Source organism: Polypterus senegalus, chromosome 8 (genome assembly GCF_016835505.1).
Source record: "Polypterus senegalus isolate Bchr_013 chromosome 8, ASM1683550v1, whole genome shotgun sequence".
NCBI classification, from domain to species: Eukaryota; Metazoa; Chordata; class Cladistia; order Polypteriformes; family Polypteridae; genus Polypterus; species Polypterus senegalus.
This window is the reverse complement of record NC_053161.1, coordinates 86,010,786-86,023,126: the sequence shown is the minus strand read 5'-3', so window position 1 is coordinate 86,023,126 and position 12,341 is coordinate 86,010,786. Positions and strand designations below refer to the sequence as shown.

The following is a 12,341-nucleotide window of genomic DNA, read 5'->3' as shown; positions in this document are numbered from 1 at the left end:
GCGTCTGTAGTGGCTGTATACTGAGATAACAAATTAACTTGTATGTCGTATTCCAAATTATAAATATAAATCCTTGATACATGACACAATTATCCCATGTGAAAGTGATGTGTATAACATCACTGAATGAAGTGTCTCAATCGTATATCAATAGTTAGCACTTTAGATTTTGTTTCATTCATAGACATCAGGCGAGTCCCTGGGACCCAGTTATATGCTCTGAGAGTAAATTATTAGAAGCGCTAATACTAATACTGGGTAGGACCTCCTTTTGTTCTCTGAACACCCTGGATTCCAAAAAGATGTCGGAAACATTCCTTTAAGATTCTGGCTCCTGTTCACATGATTGCATCATGCAAGTTTTGCAGATTTTTCAGCTATGTATTAATACTGCAAATCTCTTGTTCTGTCATATCCCAAAGGTATTCAATTGGATTCAGATGTGGTGGCTGGGAAAGCCACTGAAAAACATCAAACTCATTGTTGTGTTCATAAAATAGTTTGAGATGACTTTTGCTTTGTGACATGGTACATTATCATGCTGGAAGTAGCCATTAGAAGAGTTGACTGTGACAATTCTGGTGTTTTTTTGTGAACATTAACTGAAGCGCCTGTACTGTATCTGCATCTGCATTGTGCTGCCACATGATTGACTGATTATATAACTTCATAGGTGTACAGGTATTCCAAATACGTTGCTCAGGGTTCATTCCATGTCAAATTAACTAATTTTCCAGAAATCCCATGAATGTGTTTATAGACCTTATTGTGTATTAACTTATAAAATATACAGTATGTCATTATCTGAATTAAGAAAAAGATTTGTTTGTCAAGTTTTAATTTACTGTCACCTAATGCCTTAATTAATAATTTCATTTTATTTTTTTTTAGCTCCAGTTGAAATTCCCATCATTGGTACAACAGTTCCTGTAATGTGGTTATATCTGTTAATGAATGTTCTAACCCAGTATCCTTTCAATATTATTAGAAAAAAGGTAATGTTAGATTGTCAGTGTTTATTATTTGATTACTAGCTTTTCAAAGAGAAGATGCCGAAAGAGCTCAATATTAGGCCAGTTCTGTTTCTTAAATCTTCTTATGTTTACAGTCAAACCTTGAATCTGAAATCCGACGACTATGTGTCAAATATACACTATAGTTCATAAAATTTAAAGTTATTTGAAAATGTTTTCTTTCATAGACAGACTTTAATTAAAATGATATATAGATTATTTTGCTTAGGAATGAAAGCATAATTTAACATTTTAAAAAAGATGGCAGTGCCATGTTGGAAATAAATGAAAAAAATTAAGTTCTTAGTAGATTAAATTAAGCAAAATAATACAGCTTTTAAGTATAACTCCAGGTTGATGACACAAAGTAAATAAATAAGTAAATAAATGTATATTAACATATACATGGTGGACACTTTATTAAGTACACATGCTTGTTAACACTGGTAGCCTGCTCCTCCCGGTTGTGTATTTGTATATACTACCGGTAAAATTCCGTTACAACGAACTCCCAGGGACCTAAAAAATATTTTGTTGTAATGAAAATTTTGTTGTAATGAGATTCTGTATACTAGTATACTCTGAGATACTATAGTGCTTTCTTTAACTTGTGCCCAGGCGTTTGCAATCATTTCAATAGCTTCTTTCGCGTTAATTTTAATCTCCTCCTGCCTACAAGTTATGCTGATGAGAATTTTTCTCAGCATTTCCTTGCGATAATACACTTTCAGGGTGCGAATGATTCCCAGATCCAATGACTGAAGCACTGCCATGCAATTGGGTGGGAGGAATGCAACGTGCACAAATATCTAGATGCAGAAGCATGTTGTGGGCAGCACAGTTATCAATCAGGAGCCAAATCATCCATTTCTTCTTCATATTGTGAGGCCTCTGAACTCTTTTGAGACACCCCTCCCCACCCACACCCCAACCCTCTCCACCCAATGAGAACGACACTCTGAAGTGCGCCCCAAAGCACGATTGCAGCGCCTGGGAAAGATTGTTTGTCTGTTGCCGGGGCAGGGTAAAAACAGGCTCATAACGTTGCAGTGAAGCGACACAGAAGCAAATCATAAAAGATCAGGGTCGTGCTACAAGTCCCTGTCTTGCACCCCAAAACACGAGGCTGAGTCTTAGTACTTTAGCAAAACCAGCTTTATTCAGCTTGAAACAGGAACGGCATACTTATTTAATTGTAGTGTGATCTTTCCTTCTGCTATACACAGACACAGCAGTCAGGCAGGGTTGTGGCCAGATCAGTGATCAAGTAATCCTGTTACCTGCATTTAACAATGTACCTTGCACCACCCATCGAGATCTTTTCTGTTTGCTTTGCTGGAGAGACGCAGCATAGCTTTGAGCCTGCTGCTGCCCCAGCAACAAATAAACAGTCTTCCATAGACGCGGAGATTGGACTTTGGGACGCTTTTCGCCGTGCTGTCTAGTTAGGGGAGGTCCCAAGATAGTTTACAGACCTCACATTTTCTTGAATAAGTGCTGCATTAATAGGAATGTTTCTTGAATGAGCATCACTGAACCACATAAAAACTGCTTTTTTTTTTTTTGCTCAGTCTTTCAAGAAAGTTGACAGCGTTGATGGCAAAATTCCAGATTCACTGGCAATGTCTTTTTTCTTTTTGCCATAATCGAGAGCTGCAAAAATGTTAAGTTTTTTTTTTCTAATATGAACTGTTATGCTTTTTTCGTGTCTGCTGTTTCTATAGGAGGGTGACAATGAGTTAAATTCCAATGGATGTTTTTCAAGTGTTGACAAGTAATAAGTAAAAGGTATCACTGAAAACTCCAGGAAACAAAACAGAAAAAAACAGTACGAGGAAAGTTCGAAGAAAGAAAAAAAATTACAATGTTTCTGTTTGGGGATCGTTGTGCACAACTGAGCTGCGGCCACAGAACTAACTGCTCTGTGGATGATTCATTCAGGCATTTCAAGGTCTTTTGGGCACTGAATGTACTTCATAGTAACGAGATTTCTATAGACTCGTGTAATATGGGGAAACTGTTGGGACCATAAACATACTTTGTTGTAATGAAAATTTCGTTGTAAAGATATTCGTTGTAACGGAATTTTACCTGTATATGTATGTAAAGTGCTCTCCATAATGTTTGGGACAAAGACACATTTTGTCCTTGATTTATTTCTCTGCCACACAGTTTAAAATTACAAATCAAGCAATTCATATGCAATTTAAAGTGCACATTGCAGACTTTAATTTAAGTGTATTTGCATACATTTCATTCACATCATTTAGAAATGACAACACTTCTTATGTATGTTTCCTCCATTTCAGGGCTCCATAATTTTTGGGACAGTTGGCGTCACAGGTGTTTGTGATTACTCAGGGGTTTTTCGGTTGCTTCATTATGGCAGGTATTAGATAGGTCCAGGCTTTGACAAGGTCAGTCCTGAGCATGGTTAATTTTGTGTACAGTGCACCAAGTGCACTCTATTTGTCTCAAATGGGTAATTTGGCTTTTCACAAAAGCTTGATAAATAAATGCATAAATATTATATAACAAACTAACAAGACTTACTAAAAAGAAAGAAGACTTCTGACTTGAATAAAGTTTAAAAGGGCTGAGACAATCACAGCAAGACATTATGCAAGCATAGTGTGTGTCTAAAAGAGCTCCAGCAGTATTTCTTAAAACATTTCTGCTGAATAATTTATTGGCTTCAAGTATTCAATGCTAGTGTGTCACAGAAAGAGGATGTGCAGCATTGATCATGATGGCCTTCAGTCTTGTCTGCATTTTCTCCACCTTTACTATCTGTAATGGGTCAAGAATGTGCCCCATAACTGACCCTGGCCTTTTTATTTAGCATTTTGAGTTGGTGGGCCTCTCCTGAAGTGATGTCCAACACACCACAGTGTAGAAAAATACACTGGCAATTATAGAGTTGTAAACCAATAATTTGGCCTCCTAAGAAAAAAAAAAAAAGAATCAGCCCTGCCATTTTTTATATAGTTTCTCTGTTTTATGAAACCAGTCTAGCTTGTCATTGATGTGAACCCCCAAGTACTTCTAGTAATGCACCACCTCTGCATATACTCCCTGAATTGGGACTGTGTGTAATGCCTCTTTGGTATGGTAAATGTGAATAACCAGTTGCTTGGTTTTACTTATGGTAAAATGCAGAGATTATCTTTCCACCAAGAAATAAAGTTCTTCACTTGAATCCAATATTCTGCCTCATTCATGTTTTGAGTACACGCCATTAGTTCAAAAGCATCTGAGAATTTCTTTAAGTGACATGTTATATTCATAGTCTACACATACAGCAACTCTTTATGTATATACAGCAGATTTTAAGGAGTTTACTTTCATAAATGTTCCCTTGTGGATAACAATGCCCACTCAGTATCATCAAAGTTTGACTACTGGCTTGGTGTCCTGAACACAGGTTGACTGGCTGTGCTTACTCCTTGTCTTGAAGGCATTGGAGAATTAAAAATAAAACGCATGATGTGGGACCACTGGGCTGTATTCATTAGGTGAAGAGGGGTCTGTCTGTCTTTGAACCTGGAGCATTACAGGGTGTTTTCCTGAGCAGTTGTACTTTCTGGCGTCTTGGTGACAGACTGAGCAGGCAGCAGCTGATCTGCATAGGTTTTAAGAACTAAAGGACTGACTCTTACCATTTCTGTGGCTTTTCCTGTGTGCAACCTTTCTCGGTTTTCTCCTCAGTTGGTCAACAGTTATGAACAGATTACACTCATGGACAGAGGTGGACTCAACTAACCATACCAGTTGAAGTGGTTAGGAGTTGCTGATGCAGTAGTGATGATGTGGGGAGACCAGCAATTGGAAGCAGGTGTTGGTGATGGAAGAAAGGAAAATCTATAAAAGAAAATTGGTTCAGGATAATTGGTTAACCTGCTATAATGTGGTTTTAGGGATGTTTAAAAGGTTCTGTCTAGTTTTCTTTTTTATTCGATTTTCCAAAGCCACGGTTTAAAAAAAAAAGTAGGGTTTGATTTGTAAATATCCTTTGCATTCAAATATAAACAGGAATTTATTAACTAAACTTTATTTTTTGAATACAGTGAAATAACTTACACACTATTTTTCTGTGTAGTCTCCTACCACTGCAGCTCACTTGTTCAAATGCTCAGGAAGCTTCTTAATCCCAGAAGAGTTGAAGTCTTTTGACTGCATGTTGACCAATTCTTCTGTCAATAACCTCCTCAGTCGACTTGAATTTCTTCCTTCCTAAAAATTCCTTAAGTGGACCAAAGAGATGATAGCCCCTCTCTGAATCACTTGCACCAATCATACATTCTAGACTGAGTTTGACTCCCATCCCCAAATTCATTTTTAAGTCTTGAATAAATCTGAGGTGTAAAGACTCCTTCATTTGTTAAAAATGTAATAATAACTTGCTGTGCAACACTATTGTGTATCTCCTACTTCAGCATGTTGATTACAACTGACAGGAAGGGGAGGGGTGGCAGGAGGACAGCCAGCACTACTAACAACAATTGCAAACGTGCATGTGTTTGTCCAATGAGTCATGTCTACCATGCACTCTTTATAAGAACAGAGAATGAAAATTCCTGTTAATAACTGAATGCTCCTCGTATCAAGAAGAAAATGTATATAAATACACACATTAGCAGGTTATCTAAATTATTTAAGGCTAGAATTATAAACAAACTTTTAAATATATTGTCAATGGCACACACACGTTTACTTTGCTTTTGAAGTTATACTATAGTCCAATAGGTAGCACAGTCACAAGAACAGGGAGGAGATACCAGGAGAGGCCTCATGTGGCCATAGTGCGTAGGCAGTCCTTGGATGATGAAGGCTTTGATTCTTTTGACTGGCCAGGACGTTCCCCAAACCTGATTCCAGCTGAGAACTTCTGGAATGTAATGTATCTGTGCGTCCAACCACCGCCAAGTAGTGCCACAGACTGTCCAGGACCTCACCGTTGCCCTGCTCCAGGTCTGGGAGGAGATCCCATAGGACACCATCTGCTGTCTCTTCAGGAGCATGTTCAGATGTTGTTGGGAGTGCATACAGGCATGTGGGCACCTTGCACACTACTGTGTCACATTATGAGTTGCTGTGATGAGATTTACACAAGATGGATCATCAAATGATTTCAGTTTTTGACTTTGATTTTTCAGTGTGATGCTGAATCCAGCCCTCCATGGGTTGGTGATGTTTTTCATACATCTTTAGAACTGTTTTTATTCGTAACATCTACTTTTTCTGTTTGGAGGGAAAAAAGCATTAAGTAGTATGCTTTTAAAGGTGTACACACAGAAGCAAGTTTTAAATTTCTAAAATGGTGTGATTTGAACTGCACAAGAAGAACATCTGTTCATACAAAACTGCTATTCAGCAGTTTCTCTTTAAATGCAATAATGAAGCCTGATTTAAAAAGTAATTTGTAAAGAATTCTTCCAAAATGAATTCTGGATGCTGATTCTTGGTAATGAACTGACAAGAATGTTTACTAGACTATTTCAAGTATTCATCTCAATCTTTTGTTGTTTATTTAACTTAAAATTTAAAGAAAATTACTAAAAATGGTATTTTTTCTGTATATATAGTTGAGTATTCATGTATGACCATTTTTATTTCAAATTTTTTATTCGAATTGCCTGAATCCCAAAGAAACATGTTTCCTTAATTCTGTCTTCCTTCAGATATGTTTGCATTCGAGGTGTTTTTATTCTAACTGCTGAGTGTGCATCCTTAACGGTCACATTGGTGGTGACACTTCGAAAATTCATTAGCCTTATTATCTCAATTATTTATTTTAGAAATCCATTCACAGTCTGGCACTGGCTGGGAACATTAGTAGTGTTTATTGGAACTCTAATGTACACAGAAGTATGGACTCTATTCTCATCAGAGAAAAAGCAAAAGAAGAAGGATTGAACTTTATGATATTTACATATGATTTTTCATGTTTTATGACAAAAGGTATAATTAAAAATTTGTTTTAATTTTTATTGGAGAAAACTGCATCTCAGCAGTCCTTAACTGAAGTCTTAATTTTGGTAAATTGTACAGTTTATATTTAGTAATAAAAATGCTCTCATAAGAAGATGAACAATACTATCCCAAGTTTTATTTCCTAAGTATATTTTTATCCCATGAAACAAATTACAGAATCATTTATTTTCCATCTACAATTATGCAGTATGTGCATATGTTAACAGTGTGTATAGATGTGTTTTTTAAGTATGTGTGTACTTGTGCTTGGTGAACTTACACTGACAACTAAAATGGTGGCTTTTTAAAATAATTTCCCATGATCAATACTGTTAGTCCTATCCCATAACCACCCCGTCCCCACTGTATTGCTAGTGCTATTATTGTTTAAAATTCAGTTGTGTTGTACATTGATCCATGTAAGCATCTTAGTGACAGGAAAAATCTGAATTTTAAATCAAGAAAGTTGCCCACAATTTCTTATGAAGATTCTATTATGTATTATATGACTATATATAATAGTAAGAGGAAGAGAGAGATCAACTTTGTAACCCTGAAAAAATTGTGCGTGAGATATACATACCTACAGACAGACATATATTCATAGAGACACGTATAGCAGTTTATGATAAAATTGTTGGGATTGGCAGGCTACTCTGATAATCAATATAGAATGTTTCATATTAAATAATTTTTGCTGCTCTAAAGAATTAAAGGTACATGGATTACTCAGGAAAAAATGATCAGATATCAGTTAAATCCAACATAGTTGGATATTGCCCAGTGTCTTTGTAGGTTACTTTAATTAATAAGTTAATTTATTGTTTTCATAGGTAAAGTACTGTTTTTACATTACCTCATGCACATATGTGATGGTTTTTTTCATGTCATTCATTTACATTAGCTTTGTATTGGTGTTTTATTGCAGGCTTCATTTTTTTGCAACTTTATTAAGTCGATAGGTTATTGTTACTGCTTATATGACTTATTTATGCTACATAAGTAACAGATTTTACTGTATAAATTGTCTTGTTTCTGTTTTTTTTCTTGAGTTTAATACTTGACAATGTACCGAAAAACCTGTACAGTAGTTGTATCCCGTGTATAAATTCCTTGTTTTACCAAGTTTTATACAGTATGTGTACAGTATCCATTTTCATTTATGACTAGATTGGGAATTCTATTAAATGAAGCAAAATGCAATGAAGCAGTATACAGAAGCTATTGGAAATCTATAGCCCCAGATGTGTTTTATCGTTATAAATTAATACCTCAGAGTATCATACATTTAAAGTAAATTAATATGTTTATGTGTTAGGCTGGACACATTTGTCAATGTTTTTTGGATGTACCTTTTGGTAGCTGAACTATGTAAGTTTTATTGTCAATATATACAAGTAGCTGTTTTTAATTAAAAACTGTTTTTGTCCGGGTCTTTAATGAGAGTTGACAAACAGCACTTGGTTTAGATAATGTCCATGATTGGCAGTTTATTTATTATTTTTATGTATTATTATTTAGTTTTATTATTTTAGCTTTTTGTACAGTCCAGTAAGTTGAATCATGTTCCTCTAGTATGTTGTCATGCTGAAAGATGAACATTTATGTCTTTTTTTGGTGTGACATCATGTGTTCATCTTTCTTTTCCTTATTTGCTTACAAGTGTCCTATTTTTGCACATTGTTTCCTTCATTACAGTGGATATTAGTTTTGTCACATCACAAAAGTTACATTAAAACAATTTAAGTATTTGAAAGTTACATGATAAGTTCAAATTGTGCTTTAAGGTTACATGTAGATGAAGTAAAATACTGATCTAATGTCGGTAACTTTTCCTCTTAACAGTTCAAGATGCATCAGAACCAAGCTAAAAAAGTGATATTTGGGGGTTTATCAGTATACATTTTAATGAAATTTATTTTAAGAAAGCTCTGTCTTTCTTTGGATCTTCCTAGTACTCTCTGTATGGATCCTTTTTCTAGTTACAAGCAAAAAGAGATCAGCTGAACTAACCAAAGAAACACGAGGCAAGTACACCATATGGAACAGTTAGCAGCATAATAACTACAGTAAATAAGGAATATACCAGCCATAGAACTAGCACATACATTGTTCCTCATTAAAATATCTAATTATAATTATATGTAATTTCTTAATATAAAATAAGTGAGACTATTAATTATATGCTGCATATAAGCATGCATATGGTCTGTGACCTTAATCAAAACAAAAATGAAAAGAGAAGTTGCAAAGAAACAGTAAAGATTACAAAATAAAATCTTGTCCACTGTATCTTCAAAGCTGAACATTCCAGATCCCTCACCAAGTAATATTGCACTGTCTTGCGTGTTGTGTAAAGAGCCTTTTGTTTGTTGTATAAAGTGCCTTGTAATGGTTTATTTTGTGAATGGTGCTATATAAAATAAAGATGGTTACATGGATCAATTTGTTTTTGCTTGTAGTATAAATGTAGACATATGACATTAGTAACTTTTGATTAAGAATATCCTTGTCTTTAATAAATCTCTCTATTAATGATGGTATGGTTGCAATGAACAGTTATTAGTAGTTAAAGCAATCCAGAAAGTAGATTTTTCCCTGAACTAAAGAAGGTATTACTTGGTTAATGTCAGGTTTGTTTCACAATTAACTTGTTCAGTATTTTCAAATGTGTGTCAAGGAACATTACATTTATTTGGCTGATGCCTTTATCCAAGGAGACTTAATAACATTTATGATACAATTGGTTAGATTTCTGTTTTGTTTTTGTTTTTTTTCCAGTTGGAGCACGGGCAGGTCAATTGACTTGCTTACGGTCACACAGTGTCAGTAGTGGGAATTGAACCCACAGCCTCAGGGCTTGAAGTCCAAAGCCTAAACCCCTGCAGCATGCAGTCCTGTAACAGGCTGCATTGGGTAGCCAGTTAGCCTATGGGGTGTTGGAGGAATATTTGACTACCTGAAGGAAAATCCACACAGAACTAAGGAAACTGTAAATTCAAGAAAGGGAATGTTTGGGCTGGGATTTGAACCAAAGATTTAGTAGGTTGAGGCAGCAGTACCAGCTACTTCATGACTGTGTTGCCCATGAATCAAATACAGAGAATTACAGATTATACGGATACATTTAAAATTTTGTCATAACTTGTGTTGTTTTCATAACTGTCTAATAAGTAAGTCTTACCACCTCTGACAAAGAAAGAAGTAAGAAAACCAGATCATTCTTACAATAGTACTTGTAAGTCTCCAAAAGTGTTGGGTCTGCTATAGGTGTGTGGTGGAAGTTGGACTTTTACAGTAGGATTGTTTTTAAGCCGAGTGGCACATTTTTGACTAAACCTTTACACTACTGTATAGACAGTGGGATTCAGAATCTACTCTGACCCCTTCACTTTCCGTATGTGCATTTTTATTGTGTTGTAGATTTCATTTTAAATAGATAAATTTGGCAACTTTGCCCAACAATCTACAGTCAGTAACCTGTAAAGACAAAGCAAAAGCATGTTTTCAAGTTTGCAGATTTACTAAAAATCAAAAACAAAAGTCTGTCATTCATGTAATTATTCATACTCTTAATTCAGAACTTTGTAAAAATTCATTTGGCAGCAAGTACAGCTTGGAGTCTCCATAACCTTTGCACACCTGGGTTTGGGCATTTCATCCCATTCTTCCTGGTAGATAACAGTGTTGGACTGCATGGAAAGTGTCTGTAAGCTGCTGTCTTCTGGTCTCTCCACAGATATTCTATGGGGCTTAAGTGTGGACTTTGCCTGGGCTACCCGGGGACAGTCGGAGACATGACTGGAAGCCATTCCAACATTGTCTTGGCTGTGTGCTTCTGGTCATTGTTGTGCTGCAAGGTGAACTGCTGCTTTCCTCTGAGGTTGTGTGTACTCTGGAGCAGGTTTCCTTCAACTTTCTCTCTGTAGAGTATTTGGCTGCATTCACCTTTTCCTCAGTTCTGGCCAGTCTCCCTGTCTCTAAAGGTGAGAAGCACCCTATACTATGATGCTTCCACCATCCTGCTTCACCACAGGAGATGGTTTTAGGCAGGTGGTGAGCAGTACCTGGTCTTTGCCAGAAATAGCATTTGGTGTTCTGCCCAAAGAGTATCATTTTTTGCCTCATCAGACCAGAGTCCTTGTACTCAGGAACGGCTATGTTATTACCATAAACACTTGGTTTATGAAGTGCTGCTGAGATGGATGTTCTTTCGACAGGTTCTCCCATATCAGCAAAGGGCTTCTGAAGCACTGCTAGAGTGTCCATTTGGTTCTTGGTAGCCTCCCTGAATAAGGCCCTTTTTGCCTAGTTAATCAGTTTTTCTGGACAGCCAACTCTATGAAGAGGCACAGTGGTTTCAAAGTTCTTCCATTTCTCAATTGTTGAGGCCACTGTTCTCATGGGAATATTCAAAGCTTTAGAAATGGTTTTCTACACTTGCCCTTATCTATGCCTCACTACAGTTTGATCATGGAGGTCTGGTGAGAGTTCCTTTTTACTGGCTTAGGTTTTGTCCTGAAAGATGTCCCTGTCCAATCAATTCAGTTCCCTACATGTGGACTCCATTGAAGTCCAAGACTCATCCCAAGGATAAGTAAAGAAAACAGGAGTACCTGACAACTCTTTGGAGTGTCAGAGCAAATATTTAAGTTTTTAATAAACTTGCTTATGTTTTGAAAATATGGTTTGTCATCATAGGTTATTGATTGTTGACAGATGGGCAAAAATTGCACATTTGTCAATTTATAATAAATCTACAAAACAATAAAGAGTGTAGAACATGAAGATGTCTGAATACTTTCTGAATTCATTGTAGTTCTAAATTTGTGTTTTTTTAAATGGTGGTGGATTATTCAAATCACTGCGAAGAAGGTCATCTTCAGACTGTGACATTTGAACTGCTGCTACCATTGGGTTATTTTGGCGTAAGGTTTTCACGAAGTGTGCGTTTATTATTTGAGGCCAAAAAAATCCTTTTAGAGTCACATATCCAGAGGACTTGGCTACTCTCCTGTGTGAATGACATTCCTCATCACTGCATTGAGATTTGCAGTGAATGGCATATGAGGATTCACAGATGTGGTCCTGGCATTATTTTGTTGCTTGTGATTAAGAGTTTAAATTAATCCTCATTTATTTTAGTACATAATTGTAACTATTTCATTGGCTGAACTAATTGAAATTATGAGTCAATTGTTTATGCAGACTAATTATTACATTGAATACTTGGGTGTAAAGGCTTGCTTTTGGAAAAATAAGCACAATTTTTATTTAAGATCTTTTTCCTGGTAAAAGGGTAATATTTAACAAACATATTAGATCACATCACTTCAATACTTAAGTTTGTCCAAC

The 12,341-nt window shown here is 36.0% G+C and overlaps 1 protein-coding gene across 3 annotated transcripts in view; it reads left to right on the top strand.

Annotated features, from left to right (window-relative positions):
* The window catches only part of slc35b4 (solute carrier family 35 member B4), a 43,268-nt gene that overhangs the window by 25,888 nt on the left and 5,039 nt on the right, over positions 1-12,341 (top strand). Inside the window, exons 9-10 of one of the 3 annotated variants that reach the window (XM_039761367.1) lie at positions 892-967; positions 6,695-6,974. In XM_039761367.1, the coding sequence (XP_039617301.1) occupies positions 892-967; positions 6,695-6,929 (311 nt within the window). In that variant the 3' untranslated portion in view covers positions 6,930-6,974. Of the gene's footprint in view, positions 1-891; positions 996-6,694; positions 9,432-12,341 lie in introns of those variants that run through there. The other 2 variants (XM_039761366.1, XM_039761368.1) reach the window with 2 other exon arrangements.